We start from the raw sequence: 22,726 nt of genomic DNA, 5'->3' as shown, positions 1-22,726 counted from the left end.
ATTTTTTGAGTATTCTGTTCTAAAAGCTTTACATAAACTAACTCATTTATTATAGCCTTAGAAGTAATATGAATTATCGTTATCCCCATCTTAGAAAAGAGGAAACAGACCACAGAGAGGTGATAAGTGTCTTTCTCAAGGCTTCTTATTTGGGAGAGGGCATATTTGAAACCAACCAGTCTGGAGGCAGGTAGAGCCCCAGCTCACACCCTTAAATATTACACTGTGCTGCCTCTTAAGGGAAGTACTGTAACACTGGAGATAGACCTTGACCAATTAATGGAATTTGCTTTTTTTTTTTTTTTTGAGACGAAGTTTCGCTCTTGTTGCCCAGGCTAGAGTGCAGTGCTGCGATCTCGGCTCACTGCAACCTTTGTCTCCCAGGTTCAAGCGATTCTCCTGCCTCAGCTCCTGAGTAGCTGGGATTACAGGGGTCCACCACCATGCCTGGCTAATTTTTTTTTTTTGTATTTTTAGTAGAGATGGGCTTTCATTGTGTTGGCCAGACCGGTCTCGAACTCCTGACCTCAGGTGATCCACCTGCCTTGGCCTTCCAAAGTGCTGGGATTACAGACGTGAACCACTGTGCCCCACTGGAATTTTCTTAGAACTAGAGAAAAGGACACTGGGAAAGACATTCAGGGTGAAAGAGAATTTTATTTGAAAAATCAGCAAAGAATTAGGTTTGACTCAATTGTTACATGTCATATAGGGGAATAGAATGTCTCATGTGCTTCATGCTGAATTTTTGAAAGATTTGGAAGAAATGGAATAGTAATAACTTGCTAAAAGAATGCAAATCTCACTTCTTAAGAATAATAGTGTTCCTATATGTTAGCTCATTTTTCTAGCCTAGATTTCTGAATCACTCTTAAACTTTTATGAGATAAAGAATTCTATTTTATAGCACTTAATTATTTATTTGACCACCCCTCTATGTTAGGCAGTACTGCCTTGTGAATACTCAGTAATGTTAAAATAATAGGGAAAAGTTTCAGTACCTTATTATACAACAATGATTTTTACTTCTTGTGCCTTTTGCACTTTAGGTAATTTCAGACTGGATATCACTGCATAATTTAATTTTTGACACCCTTCTACTGGAAAATGCTTTGTATTTTCATGTATATGCCATTAAAATAAAAGGAATTAAATTTAAGATCTTATTAAATTCACTAGAATCGCTATGAAATCTTTGGAATCACATTCTGGTATATCTAAATTACTGGGGTCAATACAATTAGATAATATTGAATGGTGGTCATTTTTATAAAAACGAGGTTGCTCTTAGCACATCTGAGGTTGGCATGTAGATTTATTCTTGTAAAAAGACAAGCATTGTTCAACTATGAGAAATGATAAAAATAGTAATTGAAGTCCTAAGTTAGTTCTTAGGCAGATTAGTAGTCCTAAATTAGTTCTTAGGCAGATTAGTACTACAAAAAATGGAAGAATTGTTGTGGGTTGAAAATGGAGAACTAGGCCGGGCGCGGTGGCTCACGCTTGTAATCCCAGCACTTTGGGAGGCCGAGGTGGGCAGATCACGAGGTCAGGAGATCGAGACCACGGTGAAACCCCGTCTCTACTAAAAATACAAAAAAAAACTTAGCCGGGCGTGATGGCGGGCGCCTGTAGTCCCAGCTACTCGGAGAGGCTGAGGCAGGAGAATGGCGTAAACCCGGGAGGCGGAGCTTGCAGTGAGCCGAGATCGCGCCACTACACTCCAGCCTGGGCGACAGAGCGAGACTCCGTCTCAAAAAAAAAAAAAAAAAGAAAAAAGAAAATGGAGAACCAAGCCTTTGATAGTCTGGGAATGAGGAAGGAGAGAGAAGAAATTTGGAGACTGTATTTGGTGTTAGGTTTACGTTTCCCTCAACTGCCTGTTGATAAGATTATTGTCTGTGGGAAACAGGCAAGTTTATAGAAGATTTGGTAAAATATTTTTTGTGCTTTTGGTTTCCTCTGCACAGTTTTCAAAAGGTACTTGAGAAATACTCATCAGAAAAAAGCCGTCTTTGGGCAGTGTCGGGGTCTGCCATGTGTTGCACCGCTACTGACCACAGTGGAAGAGGCTCCACGGGGCATCTCTGCTCGAGTCTGGGGACATTTTCCTAAGTGGCTCAATGGCTCTCTACTTCGAATTGGACCTGGGAAATTCGAGTTTGGGAAGGATAAGTAAGCCTTGATTTTGGAGAACAACTTGGATTTCTTGGCATGGGCGGTTCTATGGGATACGCATTAATATCTGCTTCCTCTGTGAGGTTAATATTGCCATTCCATCCCTTTGATTACAGATAAAGAAACTGTAGCCTAGAGGAGAAAAAAGGAGACTTTTTAAACAAAATGTCCTGCTTTTTCTGCTCTGTAGACTATTGTAAATTTGAAGCCCTCTGTGGTTTGTACCAAAAGAAGAGAGGTGTCAGAAGCTGTCAGTGTGATGACTGAGCTGTTTCCCCACAAGTTCCTGAAGGAAGGGCAATGTCTCCTCATACCACTCTCTCCCTCACCCAGCACTTGCCAGACACGTGGTCTCTTTCAGTTCCTCAAACTGGGCACAGTTGTATCTTCTCAGCATCTTAGAATTAGTTCTCTCACCTATGTTCCCTAATCTTCCCAAGACTGGTCTTTTCATTCAGATGTCAACTCAAATCTCATGTCCTTTGAGCCTTTCCTGATCTCCCAACATAAAAATGCCAGCACAGTCATCCCTCAGTATTCACAGGGCATTGGTTAGAGGACCTCCCTAAATACCAGAATCCAAGTATGCTGAAGTCCCTTATATAAAATGCATTTATTTGCTTTTAACCTACATATATCCTACCATATCTTTTAAATCATCTCTAGATTACTCTATAATACTTAATACAATGCTTACACATACTTCATTCCCATGGATTTGTCTTAGTACTCAGCAAATTCAAGTTTTGCTTTGCAGAACTTTGTGGCATTTTTTTCCCACAATATTTTTGACTCCAGAGATTGGTTGAATCCACAGATGTGGAACTATGGATATGGAGAGCTGACTGTATTAATTACAATTACCTATTTTAATTCTCTACAGTGTTATCAGTGTCTGGTATTTTTTTTTTTTTTTTTGAGATGGAGTCTCGCTCTGTCGCCCAGGCTGGAGTGCAGTGGCTCAATCTCGGCTCACTGCAAGCTCCGCCTCCCGGGTTCACGCCATTCTCCTGCCTCAGCCTCTCCGAGTAGCTGGGACTACAGGCGCCCGCCACCACGCCCAGCTAACTTTTTTGTATTTTTAGTAGAGACGGGGTTTCACCATGGTCTCGATCTCCTGACCTCGTGATCCACCCGCCTCGGCCTCCCAAAGTGCTGGGATTACAAGCGTGAGCCACCGCGCCCGGCCAGTGTCTGGTATTTTTTATTTGTTATTTGAGTGTTAAGCTCTGTTCCCCCACTAGAATGTAATTTGATGAGGGTAGATACTTTTTCTAGTTCATCCTGTATCCCCACTACCTGTAACAGTGGTCTGCACCTAAATAGCATTCAATAAATAGATGCCAATAAATGAAAAACCCAGGCAGGCTGAGGAGCCTAGGGGTAGGGTGGGAAGGAGGACTGGTCGAGCCCTGGGTGTGGGACAGAGTGCATGTGTGTGGTGTGTCCCCAAGGGCAGAAAGGTGGCGAAGGGAGGCAAATCCAAGTGGGTGGAGGGAGGGAAGGGCGGGAGGAGAAAAAGGTGGGAGGAGGACCAGGTGGGAGGGTGGCGGCCCACTCAGGACCCAGCGGGGGCAGCGCGATGAGGCGGATGACCCTGTTCCTGAACCGCAGCCCGAAGAACGGAAAGGTGGTTGCTGTATATGGAACTTTATCTGATTTGCTTTCCGTGGCCAGCAGTAAACTCAGCATAAAAGCCACCAGTGTGTATAATGGGAAAGGTGGACTGATTGATGATATTGCTTGGATCAGGGATGATGATGTTTTGTTTGTTTGTGAAGGAGAGCCATTTATTGATCCTCAGACAGATTGTAAGCCTACTGAAGGATTGTTAGGATTCCACACAGACTGGCTGACATTAAATGTTGGAGGGCGGTACTTTACAACTACACGGAGCACTTTAGTGAATAAAGAACCTGACAGTATGCTGGCCCACATGTTTAAGGACAAAGGTGTCTGGGGAAATAAGCAAGATCATAGAGGAGCTTTCTTAATTGACCGAAGTCCTGAGTACTTTGAACCCATTTTGAACTACTTGCGTCATGGACAGCTCATTGTAAATGATAGCATTAATTTATTTAGTGTGTTAGAAGAAGCAAGATTTTTTGGTATTGACTCATTGACTGAACACCTAGAAGTGGCAATAAAGAATTCTCAGCCACCGGAGGATCATTCACCAATATCCCGAAAGGAATGTTTCCGATTTTTACTAGCAACTCCAACCAAGTCAGAACTGTGATGCCGGGTTTTGAACTTCAGTGGTGCCGATCTTTCTTGTTTGGACCTTTGATACATTCACTTCAAAATGGCCAATTTAAGCCTCTGTAATCTTGCACATGCAAATCTTTGCTGTGCAAATCTTGAACGAGCTCATCTCTCTGGATTAGTGCTTGACTGTGCAAATATCCAGGGAGTCAAGATACTCTGTTCTAGGCAACCTACAGAATGGGAGAAAATTTTTGCTATCTACGCATCTGACAAAGGGCTAATATCCAGAATCTACAATGAACTCAAACAAAACAAGAAAAAAATCAAACAACCCCATCAAAAAGTGGGCAAGTGATACAAACAGATACTTCTCAAAAGAAGACATTTATGTAGCCAGACACATGAAAAAATGCTCATCATCACTGGCCATCAGAGAAATGCAAATCAAAACTACAATGAGATACCATCTCATGCCAGTTAGAATGGCAATCATTAAAAAGTCAGGAAACAACAGGTGCTGGAGAGGATGTGGAGAAATAGGAACACTTTTACACTGTTGGTGGTACTGTAAACTAGTTCAACCATTGTGGAAGACAGTGTGGCGATTCCTCAAGGATCTAGAACTAGAAATACCATTTGACCCAGCCATCCCATTACTGGGCATATACCCAAAGGATTATAAATCATGCTGCTATAAAGACACATGCACACCTATGTTTATTGCGGCACTATTCACAATAGCAAAGTCTTGGAACCAACCCAAATGTCCATCAATGATAGACTGGATTAAGAAAATGTGGCACATATACACCATGGAATACTATGCAGCCATAAAAAATGATGAGTTCATGTCCTTTGTAGGGACATGGATGAAGCTGGAAACCATCATTCTGAGCAAACTATCGCAAGGACAGAAAACGAAATACCGCATGTTCTCACTCATAGGTGGGAATTGAACAATGAGAACACTTGGACACAGGAAGGGGAACATCACACACTGGGGCCTGTCATGGGGTGGGGGGAGCAGGGAGGGATAGCATTAGGAGATATACCTAATGTAAATGATGAGTTAATGGGTGCAGCACACCAACATGGCACATGTGTGCATATGTAACATACCTGCACATTGTGCACATGTACCCTAGAACTTAAAGTATATATATATAAAAAGATGCTCTGTTCTAATGCAGAAGGAGCATCCCTGAAACTGTGTAATTTTGAGGATCCTTCTGGTCTTAAAGCCAATTTAGAAGGTGTTAATCCGAAAGGTGTAGATATGGAAGGAAGTCAGATGACAGGAATTAACCTGAGAGTGGCTACATTAAAAAATGCAAAGTTGGAGAACTGTAACCTCAGAGGAGCAACTCTGGCAGGAACTGATTTAGAGAACTGTGATCTCTGTGGGTGTGATCTTCAAGAAGCCAACCTGAGAGGGTCCAACGTGAAGGGAGCTATATTTGAAGAGATGCTGACACCACTATACTTGTCACAAAGTGTCAGATGAGAAATTTTAGGGGCTGGAGGAAGATCTACAAGATGAAAATGTTTTCCTTACCACTTTTCTTTCTCCACCCACTCAGTTGTCTAGAAGAAATAACACTATAAGGAAATTTTAAAAAAACATTTAGAGGATTATGCTTGTTCTCAGCAGTGCATAAGGGAAAAAACTGACTTTTTTTCCATCTTCTGATTCTTAACAGAAAAGCACTCATTTAATAGATGTAGGGAAACTAGATATTGCTGCTTTTTGAACAGGGTAGGAGGGTTTACCTAGTTTTATGACCGGGAATAGTATCTATTATATTTGCTTTTAAATAGGCATGATGTGGAAATACCATCTTGGTTTGAGATGCATTTCAGGATTTTAATTTATGGAAAGCACAACATATGCAATTATATTTATTGAATACCTAGATGCAGTATGGATATTTAAATTGTTAAAACTTTATGAAAACTTGGTAAAGGTTGTTCAGGTTTATAAATAGCTTTAGTGATGCCTCCCCTCTTTAAATACCTGTCACACTGTATGAATATGGTGAGATCAGACTCCCTAAGACTCTTTTCAGGTTCATTTTTACAATGTTTACTTTTTAGGACAAAACAGTAGCTAAATTAAAGTAATATCCAGTTCTTACTGATTGAAACAGAGTGGAAAGAAAGACATTGTTGTACATCACTGTCATTCCAAAGGTACAGTAGAACTCTGGATGGAGGAAGAACTCACCTATCACCACAACACTTACAAATAAGAATTTCTCAGAATTTCATTCTAGGCAAGTTCCACTCAACACCAGACCAAGCAATTCTATCTGTTTACACTATTAGCCTAGTTTTCTCATATAATCATCACAAGCATAGGAAGATACTTCAAAACCAAAAAAGCGAGGTGCATCATTAATATTCATTTAATTCAAATACCAAATAGTCTACATAGGGCCAGCTTAGAAATAGATACTAAATCCAGAGCTACTGCAATCAAAGCTTATATGAATGAATATGGTAGAGTTGTCTGCTAAAAGGCAATGTAATACAATTGCAGCTAGAACCCTACCGTGGGGAATGAGGAATTTTTTATTTTTTTTTGAGACAGAGTCTCGCTCTGTCGCCCAGGCTGGAATGCAGTGGTGCGATCTCAGCTCACTGTAAGCTTCGCCTCTCGGGTTCACGCCATTCTCCTGCCTCACCCTCCTGAGTAGCTGGGACTACAGGCACCCGCCACCACGCCTGGCTAATTTTTTTGTATTTTTAGTAGAGACAGGGTTTCACCGTGTTAGCCAGGATGGTCTCGATCTCCTGACTCATGATCAGCCTGCCTCGGCCTCCCAAAGTGCTGAGATTACAGGCATGAGCCACTGCGCCCGGCCTGTGAATGAGGAATTTTAAACACACATTTGATTATAGCCGCCAAAAAATATATATAAAGTAAAAATAAAGGCATTTGGCTGGTCCAAGATGTAATACCAATCAGTCAGCACCTGTGATTCTTTTATATTTATATATATATAAAAATAAAACAAATTTTAGCCCAATTTTCTTGAGTCATTATCTTTCTGCAGCAGCAGAGGAAGGGCCTGTACCTCCCTACCAATGACCTGGTGTCCTTATTTCTACCCCAAGAGCAGGGATATTAGCTGTGTCCGAATGGGTTCTGAATTCTACAGACTCATCAACATGAGGCAAGGAATCATCGAAAACCACCTGTGTCTCCTTCGGGGGAATGACATATCTTTAGTATTTATGTAGCTTATTCTTCTGTATCTACATATGCAAAGCTTTCCTTAACAGTAAAGGGTACATATGCATAGTGGGAGGAGATCAGACCTTTACAAGTGAAGGAAAGCAACTTCAGAAATGAATTATTTTCTTTGCTTTATTATTTTTACCAAGACAGAGAAGTATTATTGTATTGAGAAATAATCTATTTTCATAATTACTATGTGCCTAAATTATATTTAAATAATTTCACTCTGTACTATATTTTCAGGAATTATAGAATGCATTATTCATTCACTTAAAGGTACCTCTGTAGAAATAACGTAAAACTGCAGAAAGATCTGAAAGATCTAAACATGGTGTGCTTAGAAACTGCAGACTTTAGATCTAATGTATACTGCATTAATGAACGATATAAAGTGTTGAAAAAAATGAAAAACCAATAACTCTTCAGTATAAATTTCTCTCAGTGTCTACTAGGGACGTGCAGCTATGTGACAAAACCTCTACGGCGAGGAAGGAATCTGCTTTGTTTTAAACATTTTTAAATATTAGAAATAATTTTTTATTATAAAAGTTTTACCCATATAAACTTTTTAAAATATAGAAAAGGGAGGCTGGGGGAAGCATGTACCACCTGACACATCCTTTATTATCACTTTGATGTATTTCCTGCCAGTTTTCCTCACTATTTCTATGGATTTGTTTTAAATAATTACAGTTATATGTAGTATTTTTTGCCCCACTTTAATAAAACTTCACACTATCATAAGCCTTTTTATCCATGTTGCTACCAAGTCTGAATGATCATTATTTTTAATGGCTAGATAAATTCCAGGAATTATTGTTTTTTAAAAAGATACTGTGGTAAAATATAGATAACATACAATTGACCATCTTAACCATTTTTATATATAGAATTCAATGGCATTAAGTAGATTCATACGATTATGCTACCATCCATCCACAGAATTCATTTTACCTTGCAAAACTGAAACCCTGTATCCACTGAACACTAATTTCCCATTCTTCCCTTCCTCTAACCCCTGGCAACCACCATTCTAGTTTCTGTTTGGTAAATCACCATGCCCTTTCCTCTGGGCCTGATTGGAATTTGATCATGGTCCTTCTGTGCCTCTCATGGTCTGTTGTTGGAAACAGACCAAGAATTAGGAATGCTTAAAAAAAGACTATGAGGCAAAGAGAAGTAGAAGAGAAGGACGGCAAAGGGGAGGAGGAGAAACTTAATCTAGCTCCCAGAGAATAAACAGCCTCTTACAGAGGGTATATGGTATTTCACCTGCTGCAGAAGGAGACGCTGTAATATATTTTTCAAACCAAGTAGCAGAACCACTCAGGGCGCAGGCTTGCCCCACAGGCCTCTTTGAAGATAAGTGTCTTTGTGGGAGAAGTGGATGGCATGGCTGGCCCTCACAAGTGTCTACTTTGTCCTCAAATCAGTTTCTTAAAAGCCAGTGGTGGGCATTTATAGCAGGAACAAGGTCTAGCCTTCCCCTTGGACAGATATCTTTAGGTCAAAAGGAGATAGACACTCAGTTTAGTGGTTGACTCCCCAGATAGGACCTACAGGGAGAGGCAGTGACCTAGGGAAGGGCAGTGTAACCTTTCACCTATGGATAAGAATAGCCCTGCTCACTTGTGAAGCTCTTATCACTCTGTTAGATGCCATTTAACAGATTCATGTCAGCATGCAGACACAGTGATGACATGCCACAGGCCTATCTTCAATTAAATTTTTTTCATCAATGATTTAATTGAAGACATATTAGTTTTTAAAGTTATGTGAAAGCTGGGTGTGGTTGATCACACCTATAATCCCAGTGCTTTGGGAGGCCAAGGCAGGAGGATGGCTTGAGGCCAGGAGTTCAAGGCTAGCCTGGGCAACATAGCAAGACTCCATCTCTACAAAAAATAAAAGTTAAACAAAAGTAAAAAGAATAAAGTTACATGAATCTAGGCAGAATACTAAATAGCATCAGCACCTTTAGTCTCTACCATTCTCTAGACAGGATTTCAGGATCCATAGTCTAGGCTCCCAGTTCCTGGACTATCGCCACTGTAATGATTGTCCCCCTCCATGCCACTTTGACAAGGCCACATACTAAGGCCATACTTGGAAGTTACTCTACAGAATTTCCCCACCCCTGCAATCTTGAACTCTGAAACTTTACTCTGCTCAAAACCCCAGTTTTCACAGTCCTACATTCCCATTAAACTTATTTTTTTCATTCCTTAAAGTTCTCCTTTCCTTCCTGTCCTCCACCTTCTTAAGGCTTATCCAGTGTCTCTTAATTTCTTCTCCCTGGCCCAGACTTTGCCGTCAGTCACTTCAAGCACTTTCAACACCACGCTCACTTCCTTTGCCCTGGTGGTCACTGCCTCTTCTCTGATTATTTTCAGTTCTAGATTAGCCCATCCTTAGTTTCCCCTGCTCATGGCCCAGGCCTGCTAAGCAGGTCTAGAGCAAATCACACAACCTTGCTGATTAATTCAATTACAAAATGATGATTTCCAGTCCTAGCTGAGTGCTTGGTGCTGCCAGGAATCTTTAGCAGTCAGTGTTCTTTCCAGCTTCTCACGGGGTCTGCTGCAAGTCTCTGACCCTTTCCTGAAGCCTCCTTCATTCTCCCCGTCCCTTTCACCCTCAGCAGATAAACTGGGCTACTTCATAGGAAGGAATGACTTGAGGGACAGCTGCATTTGAACTCCTTCAGCTTCCCTCTTCCCACCTCCACACTTCCCCACACTCCTGATCAGAGGACGCAGCTCTCTTCCTCTTCTCTGAAACCTTGATGCATCATGATGGCTCCCATTTCCTCATCTACCAAGTAACTCTTAGAGCTCCCTTACCATTTGGGATGCTGTAGAGCCCAGGATGTAGTGTCATCACTGAATTCAAACCCTTGTTCTGCCACTGAGCAGCCCTGCGACTGTGGGCATATTCCTCTGAACCTTGGTTTCCACATCTGTAAAATGGGAAAAATATTCCCTTGCAGGGTCAATGTGAAGGGAAAATATGTGTATAAGGGATGTAGCAAAGTGCTTAGCACAATACCTGGCATGTAGTAAGTGCTTGGTAGATGGCAGTTATCTCACTGGCAAACTTATATCTAGATACTCTCAAACGTGGATCTCCCACCCTGCCCCCAGCTCTTGGGCTCTAGACCTGTATTTTGCCAACTGGCTGTGGAACATCTATACTCTGGTGTTCTACAAATAGTTCAGACTCTCTCAAAACCGAGCCATTGACTTTTCCCCAGTACTTGTTCTTCATGTCTTCTCCATCCCAGTTAAAGCATCACCAGCCAGCCAGTCATTCAGGTCCAACATTTTGGACCCTCTTTTTGTTGCTGCCTACATCCTATCAGTCATCTCTGACTTGTTTCTGGAGTTTGTCCTTTGCTCACTGGTGCTACTTCAGTTTAGGTGCTTATCTTCTCTTGCTTGGATTATTGCCTGGGCTCCTCGTTGGCTTCTTCAATCTGCATGCTGTTCTTTGTATTCCAGGATGCTGGTCACACAGTTTCACTCTCCTGTTTCACAACTTCACACTTTCCTGCTGAAGGTCATTAAGCCTTAGTCTAAGTGCTGGTGGTCTCAGGCAGACCTGTTTCTCCAACATTATCACCTGCCACTGACAGCTGCGCCCACATGCTACCCCCTCAACTGGCTGTTCCTCTAAGATACTATATGTCTTCTGACCCTTCCTCCTTCCATCACCTCTGCCCTTGTCCCCTCTGCAATTGGCAGACATCCGTAAAGACCCAGCCAAATGTCTCCTTCCCTCTTGACCTTTCCCTGATTCCCCCAGCTTTCCATCCTGTTGCTCCTTCTCTGCATAAATAGTTTTTTTCTTTTTTGAAGTGTCTCCCTTGTAGCAGCAATCTCTTTGTATCCGTTATTTATGTGCCTGTAAGTGCTAACCTTGGCACAATGCCTGGCAGATAGAAGACGTCGACTTGAATAAATGAATGCATGGAATGACAGGATGTCTTGAGATAGAGTCTAACAAGTTGAAATCTATTAAGTAGCAAAAATTCTTGAAATTATTGTAAGTTTTTTTGAAAAATACTACCAAAGTAGACAAACCATTAGTTAACATGATCAAGAAGAAAAAAGGAAAAGGCACAAATATACAAAGTATGAAATGACAATGGAGAAGGAATAATTGAAACAGAAAAAAATTAATTACAAGAGACTTTGAAGGCCTTTATGCAAATACATTTGAAAGCCTTGATAAAATGGATAATTCTATAGGGAAAGCAGATTACCAAAAATGATGGAGGCCAGGTGTGGTGGCTCATGCCTGTAATCCCAGCACTTTGGGAGGTCAAGGCAGGATAACCTTAGCACTTTGGGAGGGTGAGGCAGGAGGATTGCTTGAGGAAAGGAGTTCGAGACCAGTCTTGGCAGCCTGGCCAGACCTTGTCTCTACAAAAATAAGAATAAAAAGAATTAAACAAAATTGATAGAGAGGGAAGTTTTTTTTTTTGTTTTTTTTTTGTTTGTTTGTTTTTTTTTTGAGACAGAGTCTCGCTCTGTCGCCCAGGCTGGAGTGCAGTGGCGCGATCTCATCTCACTGCAAGCTCCGCCTCCCGGGTTCACGCCATTCTCCTGTGTCAGCCTCCTGAGTAGCTGGGACTACAGGCACCCGCCACCATGCCTGGTTAAATTTTTTTGTATTTTTAGTAGAGGTTTCACCGTGTTAACCAGGATGGTCTTGATCTCCTGACCTTGTGATTCGCCTGCCTCGGCCTCCCAAAGTGCTGGGATTACAGGCGTGAGCCACAGCGCCTGGCCTTAGAGAGGGAAGTTTTAAGTAGACCAGTTTCTGTAGAAGAAATAGCAACCTCATTAAGGAAATGTTTCTCAAAAAAATTACCAGGTCCAGATTATTTCACAGATGAATTCTACCAAACCTTCAAATGTGAGATAGTCCCAATACTTTATAAATTATTTCAGAGCATCAAAAATGAAGGAAACTTCCCAATTGTTTTTATAAAGGAAGCAGCATATTAATATCTAAATATGACAAAAATCATGGAAAAAAGTAAACTGCAGATTAATATTATTTATGAATATCCACGATAAAGTACAAAATAGGCCAAATATTGTGGCTCACACCTGTAATCCTAGCACTTTGGGTTGCTGAGGCAGTAGGATTTCTTGAGGCCCGGAGCTCGAGATTAGCCTGGGCAACATAGTGAGACTCCATCTTTACAAAAATATTAAAAAGTAGCTAAGTGTGGGGGCGTGTCCCTGTAGTCCCAGCTACTTGGGAGGCTGAGGCGGGAGGATCACTTCAGCCCAGAATTGAGGATGCAGTGAGCTATGACAGTGCCACTGCACTCCAGCCTGGGCCACAGAACAAGACCCTGTCTCTTAAAAAAAAAGTACAAAATATGTAATACTAATAGAGCACTAATAAATATTTTGTTAAGAAACAGAATTCAATACCACATTAAAAAATAAAATTAACTTTGATCAGGTGGGATTAATTTCAAGAATACAAGGTAGGCTTATTATTAGTAAATTCATTAATATAATACAAATAGACAATATTAAGTTCCAGGAAAAATAATCACAGAATTATCTCCATAGATGTTGAAAAAGCTTTTGTGAAAATTTAACATTCATTCTTCCTAAAAATTGCTTAAGAAAGTAGGGTTTGGCCAGGCACAGCGGCTCACGCCTGTAATCCCAGTACTTTGGGAGGCTGAGGTGGGTGGATCACAAGGTCAGGAGATCGATACCATCCTGGCTAACATGGTGAAACCCTGTATCTACTAAAAATACAAAAAATTAGCTAGGCGTGGTGGCTCGTGCCTGTGATCCCAGCTACTCAGGAGGCTGAGGCAGGAGAATCGCTTGAACTCGGGAGGCGGAGGTTGCAGTGAGCTGAGATCATGCCACTGCACTCCAGCCTGGGCAACAGAGTGAGACTCTGCCTCAAAAAAAAAAACAACAAAAAAAAGAAAATAGGATTTGTAGGATTTGTTGGGTAGTTTCTAAATATGATTTTATATGCATGTATTTCTTAATATATATCTCTTGGTATATGTATATAATATATATTATAAATATCTTATATATCTCTATCTATTATATCTTGGTGCTACAAGCAGTAATACTACATTGGAAAATATACCAGTATTTTCTTCAAGTCCAGAAACAGGAAAGGATGGTCAGTATCTTCACTACTGTTCAACATTGTACCAGATGTAAGCAATGCAATTAGATGAAAGACATTGACCAGAGGCACAAGGACTAGTAAAGTAAAATTATCTCTTTTTGCAAGTGATATAATATTACTATTATATTAATATAATACCATATTAATCCTGGAAAACCATAGAGGATCAATGATAAAACTAAATTTAACAATAAAAGGTAAGGTCACAGGATATAAAATTAACACACTGAAATAATATCGTTCATATATGCAAACAATAATCAGAGAACATAATGGTAGGGAAACTTCACTTACAATTGCAACAAAGAAGATTAAATACTTAGCAATGAATTTAGAAATATGCAAACTTTAAAACACTCTTGGAAGACAAATTCAAACAAATGGAAAGACCATCCCCTGTTCTTGAATAGAATGATTCAACATCATAGAAATGTCCCAGTTCTCTTGAGTCAGTTTATAAATCTAATACAATCTTAATAAAAATTCCAACAAGCTGTTTAAGAAAGTTGGACCAATTGATACTAAAGTTCATATAGCACAATAAATATGTAAGAATTGACAAGAAAACAATAAAATTTTTTTTTCAGAGGGAGCAACTAGCCCTACCAGATATTAAAATACACCATAACACCTTTACAATTAAAACATTGTGATATTGGTGCAAGAATAGACCAATAGATGAATGACATAGAATAGAAAGACCAGAAGTAAACCCAGGAACTTAGGGAAATTTAGTTATCTGATAATAGTGGCATCTCCAATCATTGGGTTAAAGAAGGACTTTCTCTTTCCTGCAATTTAAAAAATTCTGGTAAAATACATATAACATAAAATTTACCATCCTAACCATTTTTAAGACAACAGTTGAGTAGTGTTAAGTATATTCATCTCGTCATGAAACAGATCTTTAGAACTTTTTCATTTTGTGAAATTGAATCTCTAAACTCATTAAGCAGCAACTCTTTATTTCTCCTTCCTCCTTCCTCCTGTTAACCACCATTCTACTTTCTGTTTTTATGAACTTGACTACTTTAAATACCTTATATAAGTGGAATCATACAGCATTTGTCTTTTTACCACTGGCATATTTCATATCGCATAATGTCCTCAATGGTTCATTCATGTTGTAACATGTGACAGGATTTTCTTCGTTTTAAAGGATAAGTAATATTCCAGTGTATGTTTGGGGGAGGCAAAATTTCCCCTCTTACCTCTTAGGGTCTCCAGCTGAACCCAATAATTAAACTGAAATAGGACAAATTAACAAGAGAAAAGCATACCAGTTTTATTTAGTAAGTTTTACATGTACCTTGGAACCCCCCACCCCCCTGCCACTCTTCAAGAAAATTGAAGAGCTAAAGAATAAGTCAGGGCTGAAAGCTTATATACTAGGTTGGACAAAGAATAGTAAATGGTGAAAATGTGACAAGACAAAGGAGTTTGGGCCAGGGCAGTTAATTGTGGGAAAGTGACCATGAAGATAAAGGTTAGTTTAACAAGGTTCATTTGCACAGATCTTTCTCATTTTCTCAGCCTCAACTCCCTACCTCTGGTGACATAAATATCTTCCTCCCTTCCGGTACAGGGAGGGCACCTTTCACATGGGAGTTTTATTCCTGCTTTCAGGAAGGAATAAAGAAGGTCAGAGTGCCCTTCATTGCATCTGCTATTTTTCAAGTGCCTTTTAACTCAAAATAATCAGTATGTCAAAGTGGCATATTTTGGTGTAGCATGCTCTGAACCCTTACAGTGTAAACATTTTGTTCATGCATTCAACCACTGATGGACACTTGAGTTGCTTCCACCCTTTGGCTATTGTGAATAATGCTGCTGTGAACATGGGTGTACAAATATCTCTTCCAGTCTCTGCTTTCAGGAACCATTGCCTTTTAAGACAATGATGTTAGCTTTGTTTACCCATACTGAGGATGTTAAGCATTCAATGTGTTAAGCATATGAAAGAAGAGACCATATAATAAACCATTTAAAAAGCAAAGCCACAAACTTTTCCTTACAGTTTTCAATGTTTATTTAAGTAGATCATTTCTACTGTAATCATATGGACAAAAATGATTATCCAGGAAGGACAGTTATCTTATTTGTCTACTTTAGCATAATCTTGATAAAGCTGAAAAATTTTAAAGTAAATAGAAGCTTTAATACATATAAGATATGAAGATAACTATTTCTAAAAGCTTAGGAACTCATTCTTTTTCTTTCTTTCTTTTTTTTTTTTTAAATGAGACGGGGTTTTGCCGTGTTGCCCAGGCTGGTCTCAAGCAATCCACCTGCCTCAGCCTCCTAAATTGCTGGGATTACAGGTGTGAGCCACTGTGCCCAGCCTGGAACTCATTCTGATTTGGTAAACATCAGGCATCCCATATCCTCTCATGCTATTCTCTTAGCCATGGAGCAAAGATTAGAATTTTCTTAGGATTCACCACAGTAGGGGTTTTCTAAAACGTGAGGGTTTTTTTTTTTTTTTTTTTTTTTTTTGAGACAGAGTCTTGCTCTGTCGTCCAGGCTGAAGTGCAGTGGCGCCATCTCGGCTCACTGCAAGCTCCGCCTCCCCGGTTCACGCCATTCTCCTGCCTCAGCCTCCCGAGTAGCTGGGACTACAGGCGTGTGCCACCACGGCCGGTTAATTTTTTGTATTTTTTAGTAGAGACGGAATTTCATCATGTTAGCCAGGATGGTCTCAATCTCCTGACCTCGTGATCTGCCCGCCTCAGCCTCCCAAAGTGCTGGGATTACAGGCGTGAGCCACCGTGCCCGGCCTATTCTTTCCTTTTATACCTAGGATATACCCAAAATGCTATCCTCCCATAATTTCAAGTTCTCTGACTAATCAGGTTGTGCTGGGAACCTGTCCCGTTTCCTTATCTTTATATTTGAAATGAAGATCTATCACTCTGTCCCTCATTTTTATCCCATGTTTTCTTACTAATATTTATTTATTTATTTTCTGCTTTTGAAGGTACAATCATTGGTTTGATGGGATGGCACTGCTTCACCAGTTCAGGATGGCAAAGGGCACAGTGACATACAGGAGCAAGTTTCTACAGAGTGATACATATAAGGCCAACAGTGCTAAAAACCGAATTGTGATCTCAGAATTTGGCACACTGGCTCTCCCGGATCCATGCAAGAATGTTTTTGAACGTTTCATGTCCAGGTTTGAGCTGCCTGGTAAAGCTGCAGGTGATAGTGATGATTATTTAAACTATTACGATATATAACCATCTATACAAACATAAATCTTGAAAATAGATTTTTTTGTGTATGTGAGAGGATGTTGAAACTGCTTTCTCCCTTTGAGTGTGTGCTTAGCGTCGGCTACAGTAAGCTGTGGTACTGAAATAACTCTAGGGTTTGGTTTCAGCCATGACTGACAACACTAATGTCAACTATGTGCGGTACAAGGGTGATTACTACCTCTGCACTGAGACCAACTTTATGAATAAAGTGGACATTGAAACTCTGGAAAAAACAGAAAAGGTAAAGTATACGCAAAAAAAAAAAAAAATGAATAAAATAGATCGTAACATTTCTTTCCATTTGAAATACTTTTTAGAGTAGTATATATCAAGAAGAAATTGAAGCCTTAACTACACAAAAAGAAAGTTATTCATGATGCAGGTCACATTTACCCTCTGGCCTGATGGCCTCTGGGTTGGTTTTCCTTAAATATAATTCTAAACTCCTTCCTTAGTCCTAATATCTGAAGGCTAGGGTAAAGGAGAAATAGAATAGTACTGATCTATTTGGCTAGTTGGGGTGTTCTTCCTAGCTATGGTTAGTATTGGACTGGAGGTTGTCTCTACCTGTATTTCCTTCACATAATATATTAATTAACAGAAAATTTTAGACTAGATTTTTAATTTTAATTCTTATGCTTCTTTTGAATTTTCCTGTGATATTAGGCAAATTTATTCAGGATGGTTTTGTTGTTAGTAGTGGTGATGTGTTTTTGTTTGTTGTTTTAATCTTGATTTCTTTTTTTTAGTGGGAAAAATAATTTTTATTTCTCAGAGGCAAGAAATTAGGGCTTACATTGCAGTTTTCATATCATATTTTTAAAAACATTAGATATTTCTACTATTTATGCATGTAAATAGAGATCTGCCCATTAAAAATCTCCAGTGGTCTCAAATTTGCAGGTAGATTGGAGCAAATTTATTGCTGTGAATGGAGCAACTGCACATCCTCATTACGACCCGGATGGAACAGCATACAATATGGGGAACTCCTTTGGGCCATATGGTAAAGTTGCAATAAAGGTCTTTTTAGAAATAATTGAGACCAGGCACGGTGTGTATATAAAGATGAATACTACAGGTTTGTTTTTTACCGGCACGAGCAGAGAGAGGGTGCTCTGGACACCTCTACACCCAGCTCTCTCTCCTCTTTATTACTTGATCTCAGATAAGGAGGATTCTTCAACACTGTTATAGGAAACAGCAAACATCCTTCTAAGTAAAATGTTTCAGCAAAATGGATCCATGAACCCAGCAGTTTTTGGTCCATCTATCTTATCTTGATCATTAAAAAAATCAATTTTATAATAAATTACCTCTGTTAACCAAGTAGATAACTTTGTAACTCATTCATAATATGATAAATACTATTTCACCATTCTAAACTACATTTTTTTTTTTTTTTTGAGATGGAGTCTTGCTCTGTTGCCAGGCTGGAGTGCAGTAGTGCAGTCTCGGCTCACTGCAACCTCTGCCTCCCAGGTTCAAGCAATTCTCCTGCCTCAGCCTCCAGAGTAGCTGGGACTACAGGTGTCCTCCACCATGCCTGGCTAATTTTTGTGTTTTTAGTAGAGACGAGGTTTTACCATGTTGGCCGGGATGGTCTTGATCTCCTGACCTCGTGATCTGCCTGCCTGGGGCTCTCAAAGTGCTGGGATTACAGGCGTGAGTCACCGTGCCTGGCCAATTACACTTTTTTTTTTTTTATTTTTATTTTTATTTTTTTACGAAGGCTTGCTCTGTTGCCCAGGCTGGAATGCATGGAATGCAGTGGCATGATCTCAGCTCACTGCAACCTCCACCTCCCAGATTCAAGTGATTCTCCTGCCTCAGTCTCCTGAGTAGCTGGGATTACAGGTGCTTGCCACCATGCCCGGCTAATTTTTGTATTTTCAGTAGAGACGGGGTTTCAGCCATGTTGGTCAGGCTGGTCTTGAACTCCTGACCTCAAGTGATCTGCCTCGGTCTCCCAAAGTGCTGGGATTTCAGGCGCGAGCCACTGCGCCTGGCCTAAATTACATATTCTAAAATAATAGTTACTAGATCTGTGATTTTCAACCTTTAATGTGCCTAACAATAATCTGGAATGTAGATAGAATCATCTGGATTTCATTCATCTTCAGGGATTCTGGTTTAGTAGAACTGAAAAGAGGCCAAGAATTTGCATTTTAACATGGTCTCTGGGTGATCTTGGTGCAAGTGGCCCCTGGATCTCACTAATTAACCCAGCCAGTAATCATGAGAGCCTGTGCTTGTTACTTTGCCTCAGTTTGCTCCTTATACAAACTCTTGGAGAGTCTCCCAGAGTTCAGCTGACAGTATTGGGCAGGTCCGATCTTTCTGGACATTCCTCTGCTGGGTGTCCTGGGTGTCTGTTTGTCTTACCTAATGCCTTCAAGACTTGCAGTTAGAGCAGTTCATTAACTAATGTGTTTAAATTCTGTGAATTGAGTAATCCAATTGCTGAGACAGGAAATTCATCTCTTTATCTTCTCCTAATCCCAATGAACACTGAATCTACTTTTTTTTTTTCCTTCACTTGATTATTTGGTTCAGTGAGAAGCTTTTGAACTGGAACTCAATGTGCAGGTGACTGCAGGGAGCTCGACTACTTGATAGACATTTGGGGGAAACTTAGTGATTCTCATTGTAATACAGTAAAATGCTTGCTAGTAATTGCTACCTTTAGGAAGTAAAAAGCTTTGGTTTTAGCTTTTCTAGATATTTTTAAAAGGCTTTTTAAAATTTATAAAAATCCTGTAAACATTAATCAATCCAGTTGGTTTTTAATACTTATTTAAAATATGTTCTTCAGACTAATATTAGAGACAATAATAGAGTACTCTTGGACTATAGAGCTTGCCTAATATTTCTTTCATCACTGTACAAAGCATGATGTTTTGTATATAGTGAGTTCTCAAAACATATCTATATCCCCAACCTAGACCTCCCAAGTATTTTATATCCAATTGCTTACTCAGCATTCTTCCTAGAATGTCTAATAGGCATTACAAAATTAACTTGTCAAAAACCAGACTCCTGATATTTTCCTCTAAACTACCACCACCTCCTCCTCCTCTCCTCCCCCTCCTCCTCCTCCTCCTTCTTCTCTCTCTTCCTTGTTCTCCTTCCTTTCCTTCCCTTCCCTTCTTTCCCTCCCTCCCTCATTCCTCTTTCTTCTTCCTTCTTCTTCTTTTTCTTTCTTCGATTACAGATGGGGTCTTGCTATGTCACTCAGGCTAGACTTGAACTCCTGGGCTCAAGACATCCTCCCAAGCAGCTGGACTATAGGCATGCACAATTGTGCCTGGCTTATTTCTTTCTCTCCTTAAGATGAGTCTTCCCCATCTCAGGAGATACTAACTCCATCTTTCCAGTTGCTAAGGACAATAACTGTGGAATCATCCTTTACATTTATCTCTTACATCAGTTGATCAAAAAGTAATTTCAGGGTCAGGTGCAGTGGCTTATGCCTATAATTCCAGCACTTTGGGGGGCTGAGGCGGGTGTATTGCTTGAGCTCAGGAGTTGAGAGCAGCCCGGACAATATAGCAATACCTCATCTCTACAAAAAATACAAAAATTAGCCAGACATAGTGGCATGTGCCTGTGGTCTCAGCTACTTGGGAGGATGAGGTGGGAGGATCACTTGAGACCAGAAGGTTGAGGCTGCAGTGAGTCGTGATTGCACCACTGCACTCCAGCCTGAGTGACAGAGTAAGACCCTGTCTCAAAAACAAAACAAAAGAAAAGTAATTTCAGCAATGCCTTCAAAATATATCAAAAATCCAACCACTTCGCACCACCTCCATGGCCAACACTCCACTTTGAGTCACTATCCCTTCTCACTTGAATGACTGCAGTAGCCCCTAAACTAGTTGCCCTGATTCTGCCCTTGCCCCACTTCAGTTTCTTTTCAGCACTGTAACACCAGAGTTACCAGAGTTATCCTTTTAACCCACACCCGCTTCTCTGAGCTTACCTCCTAGACTGTCCTTCTCGCTTATCATGATAGGGCCACACTGGCCTCCTAGCTGATACTTAAACACTCCATTCGTGCTCCTGGCTGAGAACTTTTGCATTTGCTCTTCCCCTCACCTGGAATGCATTTCTCCCAGATATCCTCAAGGCTTTCTTCCTCACCTCCTTTAGGTCTTTACTCAGACATGACCCACTTAGCGAAGCTTTTACAGACCAGCATATTTAAAGTTGCAAACAGTAGCCCCTACTCCTCATATGATCACTCCTAATCCTTATTCCTTGGCTTATTTTCCATTATAGTTCTCATTGTCATCTGATGCATTGTATTTTTACTTATTATATGATTTAAAAGAAAAACAATGAGACAAAATAAGAGATTTTGTCTGAGCACAGTGGCTCACACCTGTAATCGCAGCACTTTGGGAAGATGAGGTGGGAGGATTGCTTGAGACCAGGAGTTCGAGGCTGCAATGAGCTATGATCACACCACTGTACTCCAGCCTGGGTGATAGTGCAAGGCCCTGTCTCTAAAAAAAATGAAGAAGAAGAAGGCAGAGGAAGCGGGGGGGGGGGGGATTTTTGTCTATTTTGCATATTTCTGTATACAAGTGCCTAGAATATAGTACTAAGAACACTCAGAAGGGTATCTGGAATATAGTCGGTGCTCAAAAAGTAGTAGTTGCAGAATAAATAAAGAACTGTATTGGAAAGCAGATAAACAAGCAGAAAATTGTATACAATGAGATACGTGCTATGACTACGGGGATGTAATGAGGACATACGATAGGGGCACCAAGTGCCTTTGGGGTGGGGAAGAGTCAGGGAAGACTACTTGAGGAGTGGATATCTGAGTTGATTCTTGAAGAGCCAGTAAGCAATAGCCAGATGAATGATTGCATGAAAGAATGTTGATGAGAAAGGTTGGGATGGAACCCAGAGTGACCCTAGGGGTCCAGAGGGTTGGAGGGAAGGAGTTGGACATGAGTGCAAATGGAGACTGTAGTTGTTGGAATAGGGGAAGGGAGGGAAGGAACAGAATTTGAGGATATTCCTGGCTGCTATCTTTTTTTTTTTTTTTTTTTGAGTTTAAGAACTTCAAATCTATGACCTGTCTATTCACCATACATATGAGACAGGTCCATTATAATCATTACCTCATTATATAATAGCTCTTTTTTATTATTATACTTTAAGTTCTGGGGTACATGTGCAGAATGTGCAGGTTTGTTACATAGGTATACGCATGCCATGGTGGTTTGCTGCACCCATCAACCCGTCATCTACATTAGGTGTTTCTCTTAATGCTATCCCTCCCCTAGCTCCCCACCTCCTGAAAGGCCCTGGTGTGTGACGTTCTCCTCCCAGTGTCCATGTGTTCTCATTGTTCAACTCCCACTTATGAGTGAGAACATGCGGTGTTTGGTTTTCTGTCCTTGTGTTAGTTTGCTGAGAATGATGGTTTCCAGCTTCATCCATGTCCCTGCAAAGGACATGAACTCATCCTTTTCTATGGCTGCATAGTATTCCACAGTGTATATGTGGCAGATTTTCTTTGTCCAGTCTATCATTGATGGGCATTTGGGTAGGTTGCAAGTCTTTGCTATTGTGAACAGTGCCTGGCTGTTATCTTAATGTTTCCTATGAATTAGAGATGAAGTTAGCATTATAGTACAAT

At 40.4% G+C, this 22,726-nt stretch overlaps 1 protein-coding gene and 1 pseudogene across 6 annotated transcripts in view; both read left to right on the top strand.

The window, feature by feature from the left end:
• Positions 1 to 22,726, top strand: part of BCO2 (beta-carotene oxygenase 2) — a 50,259-nt gene that overhangs the window by 2,114 nt on the left and 25,419 nt on the right. For 4 of the 6 annotated variants that reach the window (XM_012495852.2, XM_012495853.2, XM_012495848.2 and 1 more), the window contains exons 2-5: positions 1,971 to 2,175; positions 16,791 to 17,014; positions 17,196 to 17,311; positions 17,974 to 18,076. In XM_012495852.2, the coding sequence (XP_012351306.1) occupies positions 16,813 to 17,014; positions 17,196 to 17,311; positions 17,974 to 18,076 (421 nt within the window). In that variant the 5' untranslated portion in view covers positions 1,971 to 2,175; positions 16,791 to 16,812. The remainder of the gene's footprint in view (positions 1 to 1,970; positions 2,176 to 16,790; positions 17,015 to 17,195; positions 17,312 to 17,973; positions 18,077 to 22,726) is intronic. The other 2 variants (XM_003253153.3, XM_012495849.2) reach the window with 2 other exon arrangements.
• Positions 3,761 to 5,890, top strand: LOC100586742 (annotated as a pseudogene).

This window comes from Nomascus leucogenys, chromosome 15, assembly GCF_006542625.1.
Source record: "Nomascus leucogenys isolate Asia chromosome 15, Asia_NLE_v1, whole genome shotgun sequence".
Classification (NCBI taxonomy): domain Eukaryota; kingdom Metazoa; phylum Chordata; class Mammalia; order Primates; family Hylobatidae; genus Nomascus; species Nomascus leucogenys.
The sequence above is the reverse complement of the archived record's forward strand: the minus strand, read 5'-3'. Positions and strand labels throughout refer to the sequence as shown.